Below are 20,162 nucleotides of genomic sequence, written 5' to 3' on the forward strand. Positions count from 1 at the left end.
AAATATATCAACTCTGTGATTCTAGACAAGACACTTAAACTAAGTGCCCCAGAAAAATCTCTAAATCAACCAGTCACCAAGCATTTATTAATTGTGCTGGGAACTTTGCTGAAACTGTAAATAATATAATATTTACTAATCTGGGTTAATAAGGCATCCAATATATAGATGACAATCAGATTTGCTTTTTAAAAATGCAATTTATTCCAATTTTCTATGCTTTAGTAAAGAAGTTTCTTGTACTATTAGCTGCAAATATAATGATGACTCACTAAAAAGAAATTCAAAAAGGTTCTGAGTTTGGATTTCTGATATGGAATGGGAATGAGAGGAAAAGCTTTGGGTCTCAAAGATCAAGATTTAGAGGGAATAATTCCCTTTAGTCCCTTGAATGATGACAGCAGACAAGAAAAATGGTGAACTTAAGAGCTTACTGTTGGGTTTTGTTATATAAATTTTATGGTCAGAATGCAAATATCTGATTAGACTTAGTCACCTTGAATTGACTGTGAAACTTAATTGATTCTTCCAGAGCCAATGCCAATTCTAAGAGAGAAGACAGTTATTCAGTCTCTTCGGGCCAGATTTTTTCCAACTATTTTCAGTGACCTCTTAAAGTTAATTCTCTAAAGTGCACTATATTAAGATGTTTTCCCAGTTAAAGAAACTAAAATATCAATTTACTTTTTACTTCAGTCTACACTCATGGAAAAACTTTAAGGGTAATGAGTGAAGGTAAAATAATTCTTCATTTTTATTACTTTAGGAGAATCTTTTATATCCATAGAGAGAGGATTTTGATTTAGACAAGTAAATGAATTCCTTTTGTTTCTTTATTATAATTATCTTTTCAAAGGGTCATCTGGAAAAGTTAAAGCATTATGTTCTTGGTTGGAATGTTCCTATTGTAGATTATGAATTGATCAAATAGTTTTTACAATCTGAACTTGCAATTAGACCTAGTTTATTGTTGGATAGATTTTTACTGATGGTGGATTTCTTTTTTTTCCAAGAAGTCAAGACCTGGATAATCTCATCAAAATGAACAGAAACATGAATAGGTAAGATTTAAAAGAGCTTTGTTCTTTAAAATGGAAAATGATGTGACTTTTTGTGTGAGATTTATGTGTTAGCAAAATGGAAAATGCATTGAATCTAAGAAAAATAGCCTACAAATATTTGAATAGAAGCCATCGATGTCAAAAGCTATTGATTCTGCGTATCAAAAACATATGTAGCTTTAAAAAATTTAGGATTACTAATAATAGATTTTGTTTTTTTATTGTGTTCATTTATTGTTGTGGAATAAACCATTTATGTGAATAATCATATTGCTTTGCTCCAGCCAAACTATGAAAAGCTGATGGTGAAGACTGAAAATATCTCTTCCCATTAACTTATGTGTGGCTTGGTTTGCTAAATGGTCACTGTTGCCACTGTAGATCGGATTTTGACAAAACATCACTTGTTATTCCAATATATATAATCTGCCTCTTTTGTGTTTTAAATATTGATTGGAGTGTAAGCCTTTTCCTTTTTATATTATGGAAATTTTGTATTATATACTGTACCTATGGAATCTTCCCTTACCATAGAGTAAAACAGTTAATCAAAATTGATCAACAAAATAATAATATATCTAACATTCTATATCTATGGTCTCCCAACCAACTCTGACATTTATCTCTTAGATATCCAAGTGATCTCACTTTGGGGGTACCTTTTTTTCATCTCTAAAAAGTTGAGCCAGATGATTTAAAAGAGCTTTCATCTCTAAATCTATTATCTGTGACCTTGTAATTTCTTTTCTAAGAAGAGGGAAATATGTTTCTTCATCTGTCCACCAGTATGAAGATTAGTTATTGCAATTAATCTGAGTTTAACTGCCATCTATTCTTACATTTTTATGACCATTTTTTACATTTTTGCGACCATTTTTTATTTTCTGGCTCTGCACCTCTTACATGAAGTGTTGTGTGACCTAAAAATCTGATAAGAGGCAGTAGTGAATAATTTAACTTGCATTCAATGTTAACTTACAAGTGTTGAACGCAAACAGGTTAAAAATAACTTTTAGCATACAGAATTAGAATGAATGAATGAAAAAAGTGCTAAGCAAACTTTAAAAATGTTAACCAAAAACACAGAGGCAGTTATAGTAAAAGCATAGCAAACAAATGAAGCATTGAGCTAGGGATTAGCAATTAATTAGTAGATTTGGATTCTAGTCCTGGTTCTATTGCTAATTAGCTGTAGGAAGGCTAGAGTGACAGCCTTCCTGGGCTTCAGACTGAAATGTAATACTTTGAAGAATGGCAGTACCTTAGTCTTTAGAAATTGCCAGTTGAGTCATTTATTCCAAACTGGTTTAAATTTCCAATCTCTTGAATTTAATGCTATTGCCAAATTAAATGACTATACCATCATTGACTAAAGGCTGGTGTCTGTGTTTATGTTTAAAGGAACCAAGGCTTGGATGGCATTTTCAGAACAAATCATAAGGCAGAAAGAATTGATAAAAAGTAAGATTTGATTTATCTCTTAATTTAAATTTGTTATTGTCTAGACAGGTTATTTTAATTGTGTACTCTTTAATTAAATGGGAATTTTGTTTCCTGGCATAGAACAGATAGCATGGATCTAAAAGTTATTCCTTTATTTGAGGTATGATTTACATAGGGAATTATTGTTTCTTTAGAATTTTTCCTCCTGAAATCTCATATGGCATTTTCTTTTTTTAACCCAGTTCTCTAAGTCAGTATCTTATCTCCTTAGAATATAAGTTCATGCAAACAAGATATTAATTATATATAATGAACACTAATAGATTAATCCAATGAACTAAATGTAATAGGGTCTGTTGGGCATTTTTCTGTTGGGAACACTCACCTCATTATTGATCACTCCTTTATTCTACATCTTATTCAGTGAACTCTTTTTTCTTGTACTGTGTATTTGCATCCCCATGTATCATTTTTTTGGTTGTTAACATTGGAACTGTCTTTTTTTTTTCTTTTAATCTTCAGCACTTAGTACAGTGCCTAGTACACAGAAGGTACTTAACAAATGCTTATTTATTGATTGATCATGGAGTTGGTCCTCTCAGTTCACATGTGTATCTTTTAATTTTCTAACTATATCTCTAAGCTCTTTAAGGGCAAAGAAAGAGAGGCAATGGGAAGAACATTCCATTTGGGTCCTGAAGACCTGGGTTCAAATCCCAGATTATTTACTTAATTATGTTACTTAAGCAACATTAATAATGCAAGTCACCAGTTCTCAGATGAAATGAAGTTTCACCTCTGTGGCCTAAAGGTCCTAAACTGAACAGTTAAGGAGTTGAAGTATATACCTTCTGAAGTCTCTTCCAGCTCTAGATCTATGGTCTCATTAACTCTGGGAAGAAAGTTAGGAAATTTAGGCCCTATTCTTGGATCTCTTACATATTTGTCAGATGTGAGATATGCTACTCAAACTTTCCAGGTTTCTGTTCTCTCATTTTTAAAGTGTGGCACTCGAAGAGATAGTTATTCTTTAATTTAAGGTTCTTTCCAATTCTAAAGATGCATGTCTTTTATTATTTTATATCCCCTGCCAGCCCTGAATCAGAGCCCTGTATAAAATGGTCAGTAAGTGGGTATTCCATAATGACAATATTTATATCCTAGATTGTTAATTGATACAATGGACATGGAAGAATAACATCATTTTCTTTTTTTTTTTCATATTTAAAGAAATCAAGAGCTTGACAATCTCATTAAAGTGAATCCCCAAATCGAGAAAAATGACAAAGGGTAAGAATGAATGGATTTTCTAATAATTTGATTATATAATTTTTCACATTGATTATTATTTGTTTTTTATTAGTCACTAATTGTCACAGAACAATTTTATCATCATGATTGTTACTTTCATCTTTTAAAAATCCCTCTTACGTGCCAATTTATGAACATTGCAATATTGTTTGTGTTCAAACTGACAATGCCAGACATAGTTTGTCTCCATCTTAAGGAATTAAGGCCCTCAATGAGGATGGAGACAATGTGAAAACAAACAAACCTCCCCCTCAAACATGAATAAGAACATCTCTATAAATGTTAAAAAGATTTGTCATGATTATGCTAAATAGAAGTGCATACAGGATTAAAGACACATTTTGTCTAATGGAAAGAAAATAGGTTGTTAAGGTAATTTCATTTTTAAATAGGGTAGAGTTAATCTATCTTTTATTTATAGTTCAGCAAAGTTTATGGGAGGGGTCAGATTTTGAGAATTTGAATGATGTAAGAGAAGGTACTTGGTGAGTTGAAAGAGCAAAGATATTGAAGAAATATGGTAAGAATAGAATAGGTACATGAAAAGGAAAATATATAAATCTTGAGAGTAATGGAATTGATAGTATGGAGAGATGAGGGAACAGGTAGCTTAGTTCAGTTCTCATATAAAGACAAAAGAATAAAATGTGATATGGACAAAGTAACAAGTGAAAACTGATAGAAAATTGAAGCTATTTTATTAGTAAACTTTCTCTTATGTAGTTAGTGCCTAATAAATATTTGTTGAATAAATGAAATCACTTTTTTAATATTTAAAGAAATGAAAATCTTGACAATATGATTAAAGTGAAGACCAGGATTGAAGAAAATGACAAAGGGTAAGAATTAATCAATAATGGGATTTAGTGGGATTATCTTTCATATTGACTGTGTTTTAAGCAGTAGGCATTTGAAGATTCTGTCATTTGTCATAAAACTTTATATGTATATGCAATAGAGAGATAGGAGTTATTTTTTACTTCTCAGAATTCAGTCATGATAGACACAAAAACTTCAGTTTCTATTTAGCCATTTAATATGCAATACTTAAACTTTTCATAAGAAATATCTTTTCCTGAAAATTTTAAAACATTCATTTATAAAATCATAGATCTTCTCATTTGAATTATTTTCATATTTAAAGAAACCAAAATCTTGACAAACTCATCAAGGTGACCTCTCATAAAGACAAAGATGACAAAGGGTAAGACTTGATGTATAATTCATTTCTAAATTGACTGATTTGAATTGCTGGATATTTGTTTCTGGGGATTTTCAACACAGTGTATTAGACTGAAACTAGTGGCCCCTTCTGCAACAACAAACAAAGTGAACAACAGCAAAGAAATTCAATGAATTAAGTCTCAAATGGCAATAGTGCCTTTTGGTTTGGGGAGCACTCAAAGGCATCACTTACTAATTCTGGAAACCAGAACAACACTCCAAAACAGGTTTAGGTTAAGCAACTGGGGCTGAGGAGAGCAGAAAGAAATGTAAATTTGGAGGAAGATAGAGATTGCTGCACAAGGATACTGACTTAGGGGTCAGTTAAGGGCTGGGCACCTAATGTGCAGCTATTGGGCAAAGTAATCATGTCATCTGGTAGCTTCTGATTTATACTAATTGATCTTGCTCAGTACTAAATTCAGTGGTTTCTACCAGTTAAAGGGTTACAAGTACTGCCAATAACTCTCTAAATTTTTGACACCTCAAGTCAAAGCCCCAATTACCTCTGACTTATTGTGGTTCTGGGTCACTTAATGGGTGGTGAAGAAGCTCTCATGAATTGCTACTGACAAAAAACTGACAATCTTAATTTGACTTACTTCTTTTTTTCTTGATACCTTTAAAGAAACCAAGGACTTGACAGCCTAATTAAAGTGAATCACACAGCAGACAGAAGTGGCAAAAAGTAAGACTACTAATTTGTTGGAATTATTTCCTAAGTCAATTTCTTTACTTTTTTGAAAAACTTTATATCATCTTTTTGTGTCTTGGTTTCCACAAATGAAAAACTAGCTAAAAGTGCTTATTAAAGGGGCATCTAGGTGACACAGTGGATAGAACACTAGCCCTGAAGTCAGGAGGACTTGAGTTCAAATCTGGCCTCAGACAATTCCTAGCTGTGTGACCCTGGGCAGTCACTTAACCCCAATTGCCTCAGCAAAAAAGTAAAAAAAACAAAAAAACAAAAAGTGCTTATTAAATCTGTCAATAAACATTTATTAAGCACCTACTGTGTGTCTGGCACTGTGCTAAGTCCTAAAGATACAAAAAGAAGCAAAAAAAAACCAAATCCCTGTCTTCAGGGAGCTCAAAATCTAACCAGGAAGACAAGAAGCTATTTATAGGATAAATAGGAAATTAATTGAGAGGGAAGGCACTAGAATTAAGAGGAGTTGGGAAAAGCCTCCTGTAGAAGATTTTAGCTGGGACTTGAAAAAAGCTAGGGAAGCTAGTAGACAGAAATAGGCATGGGGGACAGCTGAAAAAATTGTCCAGAGCTGAGAGATGGAGTGTCAGATTCATGGAAAGCAAAGAAGCCAGTGTCACTAAATTGGTGAATACATGGTGAGGAATAAGATGTAAGAATACTAGAGAAGCAGGAGGGGATAAATACTTTATGTAAGTTATCATTTTTATTGTTGTTGTTGTTTGAGCATCATTCTGGAAGAGGACAAAGTCTTCAGGAAAGAGATTTCATGACTTACAAATCTGTGCAGTCACCAGCCTCACTTTCTCCTCCTGAGCTAGCTGGGTCCAGAGGCAAGATATAGATGCAACAGGAGGCCTTGGTCTTTTTTGAATTAAGGTCTTTTCCAGGTCTCAGTTTGTCTAGAGTAATATCCATTCTTTGACTAAGGCTTAAGTAAGAGATGAGTCAGAAAATGGCTTCTTTTACTTAGTTAAAAAAAAAAAATTAAATCAATCTGGGAGGGAAAGATACTCAGGATTTTTGACTAAAACAGAAACAATTGCTATTTACATTCACTCTGAGCCATCTGAAACTAAACAAAGACCAAGTAAAGCATGGTTGGCCAATCAAAGAGAGCCAAAGTGATTTGGGTTTAAGACATGGTCCATTAAAAAAAAAAAGAAATCTAGTCTGTAAACCCCCAAATTTCTTGCTAGGTTTCAGCAATCAAAACTTATATTCCTTTGAGCAGAGCACCAGCAGTTAAGATTAGGATTCCGAATATAACAGAGGAAGAGAAAGAAGGGGGGAAGGGAAAAAGGAGGGAGGAAGGAAGGGAGGGAAGAAGGAAGAAAGAGAAGAAGGGAGGAAGGAAGGAAGGAAGGAAGGAAGGAAGGAAGGAAGGAAGGAAGGAAGGAAGTGAGAAAGAAAGGAAGGAAGGATGGAAGGAAAAAAATGAGAATATAGTAGGGGGAAAATCAGCCTCAGAATCTGGAAGACTTGAGTTCATGTTCTATCAAATATTGAATGTTTAACTCTGGGATAGTTACTTAACCCAGGCAAATTTATCCCAGACAAATTAGTTCCAGGCTGACTTACATTGATAGGACTTTAGTAATCAAGAAATTTTCAATACTACTATTATTCTTAGCCATGATTATTTTTCTTCTGATACTAGATATGCTAGATATGTGGTATGCACAGTGTACATTAAATAAAGTCATGTAACAACAATTGAAGGAGTTAGTTGGCATAGTGGATAAAGTGCAGGCCTGGGAATAGGAAGATGAGTTAAAATCTGACCTCAGACACTGATTGTATGACCCTGGGCAAGTCACTTAATCCTGTTTGCCTCAGTTTCTTCGTTGTAAAATGAGCTGGAGAAGGAAATGGAAAACCACTGGAGTATCTTTGCCAAGAAAATCTCAGACAGGGTCATGAAGAGTTAAATACGACTGAAACAACTGAACAATGACAAGTTATTATTATTAAGTATTAACAGAGTTGTTTAAAGATAGTATCAAAAAATCTGCTTCTTGAACCTTGTTTTAGTAATTTATGCTTAATAAAGAGTATAAGACCTTTATAGTTTTATTAGAGTGAATTCTTTAATAAGTTATAATGAGAAAAAGATTCAATGGGAATTTTTGTTTTTTAAAACATCTATAGCTAAGTATTAGTTTCAGAGTGATAGCTATACAATGGGAAGACTTTAACTTGATATCATTATCAACACAGGTTACATTACCATAATCAAGTCAAATGTCTTCATTTATCATTTTAGTCCTAGGGCCACTTCAAGGGTTGGGTGGATATTTGGAGTTAATGTTGATGTAATATCATGTTGCTAACTTGATTTTTTCAAAAAATATTTATTAAAGAAACCAAGACTTTGACAGCATCATCAAAGTAAATACCAAGGCAGATAAAAATGGAAAAGGGTAAGAGCTGGTGGGATATATCTTAACCCAGGGCAATTTTCCCCCTATTTTATATGTGATCTCAGTGACCAGAATTTAACTTCTAATGGGCTTTGGATTTCTATGTCATATTCCTATTTTCAATCCTCAATTTAATATATACAGTAGTCTATGCTCAATTTATGCACATAATATTTTGTCATAGAATTATTAACTATCTTAGGTTCAACTTTCATCTTTATGAAGATTTCTGTATACAACCCTAATCTCTCTTTTGAGCTCCAATCTTTTATCACAACTGCCTTTTGGACATCTCTAACTTAAACTGTCCATTGTGGTGTTCTTTCCTTTCTCCTCCAACCTTCCCTTCTATCATATTTCCCTGTTAATATCAAGGTTCCCAATCACCCAGGCCTTCAATCAGATAATATTTGTAAAGTACTTAGCAAAGTTCCTGGCACATCCTAAAAGCTATATAAATACTTATTCTTATTATTCTTGCAATTATTATTATTATTGTTATTATCTTCATCCTAGATGCCTTGCACTTATTATACATACACAGTCTGTTGCCAAGGTTTTCTACCTCTTCAATTGCTATTTTATTTACTATCTTGAATCCATTCATATAGTCACCATCTTAATATCTCTTATCGCCTCTCACCTGAGTTATTACAACAGCCATCTTTTTTGTCTCCATGTTCAAACTTCTCCCCTCTGCAATCCATCTTTCATTTGGCTATCAAAATTATTTTTTCTAAAGTCTAGATCTCTCTCTCTCTCTCTTTCTCTCTCTCTCTCTCTCTCTCTCTCTCTCTCTCTCTCTCTCACACACACACACACACACACACACACACACACACACACTCAATTTTAGTGACTACCTATTGTTTGTTTACTTTTAAAGTCTTTAAAACTTGGCTCTTCCTATTTTTTTTTTTTACTGATTTTATTTCTATTTTATTTTTATTTTATGGAATAAAACAAGCATTTCCATAACATAATATAATCAAAAAGATAATAACACATGAAACTGAAAATCTGTTATATATAGTGTGTTATTCAATAAAATTGTCATGTTAATTTCTTTTTTGTTTTTTCCTTCCACCTCTTACCCCATGGCTACCATTAGTCATAAATAGATATAAATATACATATATACATATATATTTGTATCTGATGAAAATAGGTGTATATATATATATATATATATATATATATGTATATATATATATATATAAATATGTGTGTCCAATGGTAGCTATGGGGTAGGAGGAAAAGAAGAAAAAAAAGACATTTACACGACAATTTTAGTGTATTTTTTTTAAAGGAATAGCAAGTTGTACATAATAGATTTGTAGTTTCATGCTCAATAATCTTGCTTTATATGTGTGTGTATGTAGATTTATATATATATGTATATACATATATATATACATATATATAATAAAATTTTTCTGTACATACTACCATATATCAGTTCTTTCTCTGGATGAAGATAGCATTTTCATAAGGCCTTTATTAAATTAATTTGGGTATTTATAATAGTCAAAATGACTTTGTTGCTCAGAGTTGTTCTTTTTTTTTTTTTTTTTAATAACTTTTTATTGACAGAACTCATGCCAGGGTAATTTTTTACAGCATTATCCCTTGCATTCATTTCTGTTCCAATTTTTCCACTCCCTCCCTCCACCCCCTCCCCCAGATGGCAAGCAGTCCTTTACATGTTGAATAGGTTACAGTATATTCTAGATACAATATATGTGTGCAGAACCGAACAGTTTTCTTGTTGCACCGGGAGAATTGGATTCAGAAGGTTTAAATAACCCGGGAAGAAAAACAAAAATGCAAGCAGTTTATATTCATTTTCTAGTGTTCTTTCTTTGGGTGTAGCTGCTTCTGTCCATCTTTGATCAATTGAAACTGAATTAACTCTCAGAGTTGTTCTTAAAAACAATATAGCTGTTACTGTATACAAAGTTCTGTTGACCTTTTGAGATCTCAAAAAACATCTTGAATATTTTTCTTTCCTAGACATTGGCTATAAGTAAATCAAATAGGCATAGATAGAAATATACATATATATGGGTGTATATGTACACATATTCAAACACATTTCTTTACATACAGTAAATATAAAAGAATTTCTAGGAGTTACTACTAGGTGGGGGGACAGTGAGTCAAGAAATTCCTCAAATAGGAAATAGCACATATGAGGAGCAGTTTAAGGAACAGGAAATGTGTAACCTGAAAAAGAAATGACTTTAGGGGAAAATGATGGTTATATTTATGTATGTGAAGGGCTATCATCCAAAAGAGAGATTTAGACTTGCTCTACTTAGCTCCAGAAGGCAAAACCAGGAACAATAAAGGGAAATTGCAAAATAAGAAAATTTAGGTCCTAGGTAATGAAAAATTCCCTAACAACATTTAAAGGCCAATAGACTGCTCTAAGTGGTAATGGGTTCCCCCTTACTACAGGTTTTACAATCAGCAAAGGTTGGTTGATCCCCTGTTGGGAATTTCATGGATTCAGATCTGGTGATTCTAGGAGACTTCTGAAGTACATTCCAATCTGAAGATACTGTGATTCCAAGTTCCAGGATGAAATTCCTTAAATCCTCCCTTTAAATATTAAACAAAAAGCTAAATACCTATTTAGTACTGTGTTATTTCAGTAAAATATTTTGTTGTTGTTGTTGTTTTTTAAAGAGATCAAGCTCTGGATAATCTCATCAAAGTGAAGCCTAATCAGAATGAAAATATCCCTGGGTAAGTCCTACTGACAACTCACCTCTATAGGATGATCAAAGGAAAAAATGAAATGTATTTTTTAGGGGCATTTCTAACCTTAAAAGATTTGTTTATATTCATGATTAATGATATTAGCTGATTATCTCTATTACTATAAATCAGGTACATATACTAACACTCTTGAGGGCTGATTTAGTCTTTTCTGGAGGATTGGAGGATTTCTTTCTAAAGTTAGGGATGAGAATGGCCACCATAATTAAAAGTTTTTTTTCTTTTTCTAGGTAACATAAATGTGAATGTAACTGCTATTCTGGACAATGTATAATGCTTACACTTTCTGCTATTTCCTCTAATCATACCTTAGTTTCTCATATAGAAATAATATTTTTATTCATGAGCTTTCTGTGGCTTCCCAATACATGAGATGAATTAATTCTCCTGCTTTCAGTGACAAATGAAATAATTTATCATATTGGCTTGCTGTGTGCCAAATAAATACTATGCAAATGCTAGAGATAGAAACACAAAATCTGAAAGAGTTCACATTCTAATGAGGGAAGACTCTGTCTAGACATAGAGAAAGATGTGTGTGTGTGTGTGTGTGTGTGTGTGTGTGTGTGTGTGTGTATGTGTATACACTCACACACACATACACTTTATCAGCATAGTAAGGACCTTGACCTACCTTGTGGTGAATGGGATTAAGTGAGAATGGGGAGCATAAATAAGACCAATCATCTTAAAAGAAGATCCTCTTTATTTAAAAATGAAATAGTTAATTGTATCTACTTCCTTGAATAGCAATTTGCTATATCCCCACACATCAAAGAATGGTTAGTTTTACAATGCCCATTTTGGGCTTAACAGATGACATATATCTTTGGATAAGATTATTTTTGTTAAATAAGAAAGTTTTACATTGTGTAAATAAATTGTTATATAATAAATAGATAATTGTAAGTATTTGTCATGAGGTTATAAGGGATTGGGGAAATTATATTATTCATTTTTTTAGGAGATAGTTTATTTTAAATAGAATCTAGTTTTAGACATTCTGGTATGATATTCCTTGGCATTCAACATTTCCAAATTTGTTTGCTGTTTTGGAAAAAAGAATATGTTTACTATTTCTTAAATTGAGGCATTCTTCATATTTTTGAATAGTATTTAAGCTGACTATCACTAACTGGAAACTCTTTTTTTATTTAAAGAAAACAAGACCTTGATAGTGTCATCAAAGTAAACACTGAAAGAAATAAAAACACTCAGAGGTAGGATATGTGGAACTTTTGACTCTTTTTTTTGTGCTTAGATAAATGCATTTGATTGTTTAATCTGGGAAGATTAAAATTAAAACAGGGAATTTCAAGCTCAAATTGAATACTTGCTTTTCAAACTGAAAATACACCAGAAATTTAAAGGTGATTGAAGTAGAATGGTGCATTTTTGTGCTTTGGTATAGTTTTTGGCCATCTAGTATGGTATTTGAGAACTACAAGTTAGTGGAGTAGAAAGTAGTCTGGTCTTGTAATCAGAAGATATGAGGTTCAATTTTGTATAGCAAGTATTTATGGACTGCTAGGTAGCACAATGGATAGAGTGCCAGGCCTGGAGTCAGGAATATGTAGCAATCCATCTTCATGAATTCAATCTGGCCTCAATAGCTATGGGACTCTAGACAAGTCACTTAACCCTGTGTGCCTCAGTTTTCTCCTCTGTAAAATGAGCTGGAGAAGGAAATAGCAAACCACTCCGATATTTTTGTCAGGAAAACTTCAAATGGGATCAGAAAGAATCTGTCGCAGCAAAAACAACAACAACAACAACAACAAAAACCAAGTGTTTATTCCCGTCATTGTACTAAGACCTGAAAATACAAAAAACAAACAAACAAAAACAAAAAACAAACCCTAAACAAACATAAAAAGGAAATCTTTATAAATTCTCAGGGACTTTTATTCTACTTAATTATGTCTGCTTTCTACCCCTAAAAGGTTTTGCCATCTTGATTAATTTCCTAACTCTCTCTAAAGGTAGATTCAATTCTCTGATCAATGTAATACTTGCACTACTCAGCTGACATGATGGTACTGAGAAAAAATATAACATAACACAATAAAACAACAACGTAAACAGAAAAAAAGCTACACAAAGATGAGCTGGGTTTTTTTTTTTTTTTTTGAAAGGTTATATAGGACTTTTGGTCTTAGTTTTTTCCCTCAAGCAAATTGAATGTTTTATTTATTCGTTATTCAAGAGCTTCAACCTTTTAAACCTCAATTTAACCTAAAGGATTTCTTTCATACTGGATAAGGGAATCCAAATTATTGTCAATTTTCAGTCTGGAGACTATCAGAGATGAGGCTTTGAATTGAGTCTTACCTCTGACATTTTATTGCCACATGATGCTGAGCAATTACTTAAATTCCCAGAGGCATAGATCCTTTATCTATAAGATGGGCATAATGACATGAACAGTGAGAATAGCTCATGGTTGTAGAGTACACATTTAGACTTTATAATGTTGTGTAAAATTTTGGGGTTATTCCAAATTCTAAATGAAATTTATATATGTGTATATGTCTATATATATTTATAGAGATATCTGTACATCTATCTATATACACATGTATATAAATTTCATATATATGTATACATAAATATCACATGCATATGTGTATATGTGTCTCTCTCTCTCTATAAAAGCATACATACATACATACATAAATACATTTAAAAATTTCATTTGATCTTTGGCACAACCCCAAGAATTTTGTAAACATGATAAGATTAAATAAGGTAGTATATTAGAGCATTCTGTAAACTTTAAAATAATTTATGTATAGGGCAGCTACGTGGCATGAAGGATAGAGTGTTGGGCCTAGAGACAAGAAGACTCATCTTCCAGAGTTCAAATCTGTTCAACTACTTACGAGTTGTGTGGCCCTGGGCAGGTCACTTAACCCAATTTGTCTTAGTTTCCTCATCTGTAAAATGAGCTGGAGCAGAAAATAACAAACCATTCCATTTTCTTTGCTAAGAAAACTCTAAAGAGGATCATATAGAGTTGGATATGATTGAACAACAACAAAAAACAACAAAAGACAGTGCCTGATTAGTTTTTGGTAGTATTTAGAGCCCAGAAGTTTCAAATCTGATTTATTTATGTATTTATTTATTTTTTGCTGAGGCAATTGGAGTTAATTGACTTGCCCAGGGTCTCACAGCTAGGAAGTATTAAGTGTCTGAGGTCAAATTTGAACTCCATCCTCCTGCAAGCCTGATTTTTGACACATGCTTTCCAATTAATCTCTTAGTATTCTGGGCAGTTCTCTGAGACTCTATGCTGCCGGGCTGATGCTGACCTGCTTTGGAAGAGGAAGTTTCCTTCTCCTGAAGGTTCCTATGTCAGCAAAGTTATAGCTCTAATCCCTAATCCTACCACTAATATATGTAATAACTGTTGAACTGAAAATTTTTCATTAGGATATTATATCCAAAGCCACAAAGCCCTATTCCTACAATTATTCTGGTAAACAAGGGAAACAGATTTGTTCTTCCTATGATATAGGTAGAGCCTATCTTTTCAATGATTCAAATACTATGTAGCCCAATGTTTTATTTTGACTTGCTAGGTGAACCCCAAATATCTTTCCCCCAGTTTTTTATTAAGGTTTTTTTTTTTCAAAGTGTGAACTATTACTCTTACCTTCATTTGAAGGCATTTCATTGGAGGGATTTTTTTTTTTTTTTAAAGAATGAAAGGTATTTTTTTCACACATATTTTCTTTGAAGACCAACTTGTAGATTACTTAGTCTAGTAAGGATTTTTTAATTTAAGTTTTTTAATGAACAAAAATCTATTTCTATGCCTTCCTAACTTCTCCCACTTCCACTGAGGAAAAAAGAAAAAAAATTCAACAAACATGCATTGTTAAAACAAATTCCTATATTAGCTGTGTCCAAAAACTATAGTTCAATCTGTATCCTGAGAATTAAACTTCAAATGTAGCATAGGCAAAAGAGATTTTTCTTCAAGTTTTCACACTATTCATTTATTGATGTCATGATGTTTGCATTTGACATAAACTTGCTTTAATCAAAACTTCATTTTTCATTTGAAGAGGTCAAGAGCTTGACAGTTACATCAAAGAGAATCCTTCAGCAAACAGAAATATTCCAGGGTAAGATTTATAGTTTCCTGCTTTATCCTTTAAAAAATTCATGCTCAAAAACAGAAACTGAATTCTATAGAAGTTGTAAAGTGATACTCAAATCCTATGGTTTCTGAAGAAAAAAAAATGCTATCCCATGCAACACTCCAGCTCAAGAACATGCTTGGTAAAGCAGAACAAATTTATAGAAAGATTGGGTGTTATGATTTTCTTATTCTACTGGCTGTTCCCTTGTTTCTTGAAGTTGGAAAAGTTTCATTTAACCTTACATCAGATTCAAAAGTATTGATTCTACTTTCAGGCTGTAGTTAATATAATTTTAGACATCTGGATGAAAATAATAATGTCATAAAACCTGAAAGTTTCCAAATATCTGGGTATTTGATTTTTACTAATTACTGCCTCAGAGAGTCTTCCATTCAGTCTTCACTAGGATCGTAGTGTGCAGAGAAGAGGGTGAAAAAGGCAGGTTTACATGTGGATTCATGTTCCACATCTGGGTGGCTCAGTACATCAGAGGAGGACTTGCTGATGCTGCAATACGTGGGAAACATATGTAGTTGTAATTTTACTAAGATGGAAAGTAGGAGTATACTCACGGCTGAATAGTGAAACAATGATAGTTGTTTTTGTTTTGTTGTTTCTTCTTTTAGTGATGTGATGTAGAACTTTACATCACATTTAAAAGTATTATTTGTCACATTCTAGAGCCATTTTATTGGGGGGGGGGTAAAAGGTAGGTTTATTTAGGAGAAGAGGTTACACTCAAAATGTAGAGATATAATAGACACCAGAACTGGTAAATGAAAGAGAGTAGGGAGAACATATAGTTAGCAAGGAAAGGAGTTTTAACAATTAATAATGGAAAAGACAAGTTTCCTAGTGGAATTCATAATTAACCAAAGGGTATCTTCCATAAGATGGGAATGTGCCCTTGACTGACAGGCTAAATCTATAGAGAGATTTAGCACCCTAAAAGAGTTAGTTAGCTGTAAGAAGGAGAAAGACAACATGGGGAGAAGAGAAGGGAAAAATACAACTAAACAGAAACACTAGTGGCAGACTGCCATTACTACTTTTGATCCTTATATTGTTTGTTACTAACACAAACAATCATTTGTAGCTTTAGCTTAGCTCAAAGTTATAAAACAATCAGAGGCAGAAGCTGAATAGATTAAAGAGAAATTGGTTATATATTTAAATAGTGAGCTCTGTGATTGATTAGAATGCTTTTCACGGAACATTGCACATTATAAAGTATCTCTGAAGTTGCTAAAAAAAAAAAAAACAACAACACTTGCTGTCTGCCCTTCCACATTGGATTTGATAACAATAACGAACTCCTTTTGGCACAGGTAGAATTAATTTTGGTGTAATTTTGGTGGTATTACGAGGAAAGCAGAGTTTCAAAATGGTATCTATGGTTGGATTTCGAATACCAAAATTCGATGCTTCTCTAGTTGCCTTTCAATTAATTTGGAGCTCCTGCACACATGAGAATATATTAATAGATAATATTTAGTCTCCTAGGCATTACTTCTATTAATATTATATATACTATTTCTCAGTCTTAGAAAATGTTTTATTTTCTTCATATGAAGTTGACCTGATCTTTTCTTCAATGTTTAAAGGGGCTCAAACCTAGACAACCTTATCAAAGTGAATCCTGCAACCCACAGTCATAGCCAGGGGTAAGACTTATGGAAATCTTTTCTTTTATAAAAATTGGTATGAAAAAATTTGGTCCATCTGTTAGCGGAAAATGACATTATGACCAAAGTGTGTTTCAGGTTCAAATCTGACTTAACAAGGAGTATTTAAAGTGGTTGGGTGAAATATTTTTGGCTGGCCACAACAATACTAATTGGTTCACTGATTTGTTTAATTTAAACCGGAATTTTACAAATTTATCTTCTGACAACAAATGGGAATTCAAATAGTTACATCAATTTTAATGGTAGACATTTTGCTCTGATTAGGTATAGAATACAAATGTAATAGGGTATTAGTAACAAATTTCATCCAGCTTAACCTTCATTTAAATTATTAATAAGATCAATGTTAATGTTAAGTATTTACAATAATAACACTTATTTTGAACTTTTTTTTTCATATTTAAAGGGCCCAAGATCTTGATAATCTCATCAAAGTAAAACCAGGAACAGGAAAAGGTGATCAGGGGTAAGATTTAATTAGCTTCTCTAAATTTTATAAAACTTTGTGGAGATATATAGAAATTCAGTGACTATAACTCTGAGAAAATACAAACTTTCTGATCAATTTATCACCAGAATATTGCTATTAACCTTTGATTATATAGATAGATGATTGGTTTTTCAAGGTTTACATCAATGCTTTTTTTTATTACTTCAGTTTTGTTTTTCTTTTCTAATAAATAGAAGCAATGTGGTATAGTAGAATGAATAATGAACTGCACATAAGTGAGCTGGGTTCTAGTCTCAGATCTAATCTTAATGAGGTGTGTAACTTTGGATAAGTCCTTTAACCTTTCTGTGCTAGGGTTTTTCGTTTTGTAAAATGAAGTCAGACAAAATAATCTTGAAGTTCCCCTTAGTTCTAAAATTTTATGATTCTATAATTTCCTTTTTCTGATTATTTTGCACTAAAAAAAAATACTCTTAGATTTCTTTGAATTTGCTTTACTCCATCAGACCATTGAAGCTAGAAATAAGGCACAGAGCTAACTTCACATTTATTTGCATGTATGAAGCACATGACCTAACCAGAGACTGGGACCTTCCCTTAAATCCTCTATAAAGGTCTCTTGAAGTTATGAATCACTGACAAAGTAGAGGTACAAAAGATCCTGGAAGCTGTAGAGAAGATTAAACATACCTGTTAATTTCTTGTTAGAACTGGAGCAAGTTCAAGCAACCATAAGCAAGTGAGGCCCATTTAATACTGGCTAAGGCAGTCATGAGACATTTCTCCTCCAACCACTGTTCTGCAAGGAATTAAATTAAATTTCTAGGGCCTTTAGTTTGAAGGTTCTTCTCTCTTTTCTTTTATCACATTTGACTACCAAGAAGTCCTGCAGAAGCCTCTCATAATTTTTATGATCTTTCAAATATTATTGATAGTGATGTTTATGAGCAGTTCTACTGGTCTGGTAACTTGAAGAAATTTAAGCCATCAATGTGATCTTTTACTATTACCTCTTCTCTTCCCCCCCTGCCCCTCCAGCTCACTCCTTCTCTCTCTCTCTCTCTTTTTCTTCCTTCTTTCCTTCCTTCCTTCCTTCCTTCCTTCCTTCCTTCCTTCCTTCCTTCCTTCCTTCCTTCCTTCCTTCCTTCCTTCCTTCCTTCCTTCCTTCCTTCCTTCCTTCTTTTTAGAATTGTAAATTATAAAGAAATTCAGTCCACACTAGTAGATGGGGAAGCCTCATCAATAAAATCATAAGCACATTAAATGATGAAATAAGATCATATAGGAATTAAAAAAAAAAAACCTTATGGTAAAGTCCAAAAATGTCACATTATTTTACCCTTCCTCTAGCCCTTTTTACATTTTGTAGATACCAAAGGAGCATATGGGCTATTTATTGGATGTTCCTTCATTAATAACTCATCTTCACTTCTAATCATCTATTTTATGATATCCTTTATGTATTCTATCTACCTTGCTGCAGCCTGCTTATCCTTATACTTTACATCTCTCCATGAACCTTTCAATTCTTGTTAGCTTTAATATGTTGAAGCTTGTGGCATTCCAAGACTTGCAGCCATACTACATCACTAGAAATATATCAATAATTAGATGGGCCGTTGTTTTAGAGAGAGACTTGTGGTACTTAAAAGTAAATTGTAATTTCCCAAAGGCAATCCATACTGCTTCCATATTCCTATTCAACTCCGAACTCTGCTCCTTATCTATCTGTAGCATCTATACAAGATACATGTACTAATGGACCATCTCTATATTTAAAAAAAAATAGAGAATATTTTTGCATTTTTAGCCCAATATTAAGTTACTTAGAGAATTAGAAAACAATATTAGATAAACATTAGTTCTTTAAATAAAAGGAGATGAATATGATAGATAAGGTATAAATTTAAAGCAATGAATGAAACTAATTTTGTTTGTATGTTCAATCTCATTATTTTATAATATGTATATGTAAATATATGCATATACTATACATAATGTATTATTAATGCATAGTATACCACTATGTGCATTTATGTAGATATATCTTGTATGAATAATTATATGCACATGTATACACATATACATCTCTGTATCTGTTTATATACATAGATGTATATATATACATTATATATCATATATATATATATATACATATGATATAGAATCAATACATATTCACTTTATTTCCATAGCAAATCCTAGGTGAAACCAAAAAATGTTATATATCATAACATCTTTTTTTTATTTTTTGATGATACTTGTTATAGTTTCATAACACATTCCAGATACCTTTTTTTTCTGATTACTGTTTATGTAAATTTGATAGGAGATAGGGAATAAGGAGAAATTTTACTCTGCAAGTGGGAGTTAGACTTACCGAGCCAATAGTTACCAAAATGCAATCATCATATGTATTAAGAGCTCACAAAATCTTAATAGATTTCTATTTTTACATAGGGCTAAAGATTACCATTAAAAATTAAAATATCAAACAGCAAGCATTTAATCAATTCAAGTGATATACAGGTTCTGTGTTCAATAGTTAATATTTATTTTATGTCTTTCTGTTCAATTGATTTTTGTTGTTGTTGTTAATATTTTAAGAAACCAAGATTTGGATAATCTCATCAAAGTGAACCGACCAGCAAATAAACCTACTCCAGGGTAAGATAAATATAGATTCCTGAATTAGTTTTCTCTCAAAAATCAACTAAATTAGGCACAATAATTTCTGCATGACAACTACACTTAAACAACTACATCATAGCTCAAGCATAACTGAAAAATGAGTACAAATGTAGTCATTCAATGAGCCCAAACAAACCAAAGGGAACTTTGGTCCACAAACAATTTATGAAAGCAGATAAGGAAGTTGTAGGCTGATGAAATTCTTATGCCTGCTTCGTATATTTAA

The 20,162-nt window shown here is 32.5% G+C and overlaps 1 protein-coding gene across 6 annotated transcripts in view; it reads left to right on the forward strand.

The window, feature by feature from the left end:
- Positions 1-20,162, forward strand: part of SCEL (sciellin) — a 142,432-nt gene that overhangs the window by 82,460 nt on the left and 39,810 nt on the right. For 3 of the 6 annotated variants that reach the window (XM_051983951.1, XM_051983955.1, XM_051983956.1), the window contains 13 exons: positions 1,014-1,061; positions 2,463-2,522; positions 3,735-3,794; positions 4,595-4,654; positions 4,960-5,019; positions 5,668-5,727; positions 8,112-8,171; positions 10,863-10,922; positions 12,116-12,175; positions 15,029-15,088; positions 16,711-16,770; positions 17,201-17,260; positions 19,853-19,912. In XM_051983951.1, coding sequence (XP_051839911.1) covers positions 1,014-1,061; positions 2,463-2,522; positions 3,735-3,794; positions 4,595-4,654; positions 4,960-5,019; positions 5,668-5,727; positions 8,112-8,171; positions 10,863-10,922; positions 12,116-12,175; positions 15,029-15,088; positions 16,711-16,770; positions 17,201-17,260; positions 19,853-19,912 — 768 coding nt within the window. The remainder of the gene's footprint in view (positions 1-1,013; positions 1,062-2,462; positions 2,523-3,734; positions 3,795-4,594; positions 4,655-4,959; positions 5,020-5,667; positions 5,728-8,111; positions 8,172-10,862; positions 10,923-12,115; positions 12,176-15,028; positions 15,089-16,710; positions 16,771-17,200; positions 17,261-19,852; positions 19,913-20,162) is intronic. The other 3 variants (XM_051983952.1, XM_051983954.1, XM_051983953.1) reach the window with 3 other exon arrangements.

Source organism: Antechinus flavipes, chromosome 3 (genome assembly GCF_016432865.1).
Source record: "Antechinus flavipes isolate AdamAnt ecotype Samford, QLD, Australia chromosome 3, AdamAnt_v2, whole genome shotgun sequence".
Lineage (NCBI taxonomy): Eukaryota > Metazoa > Chordata > Mammalia > Dasyuromorphia > Dasyuridae > Antechinus > Antechinus flavipes.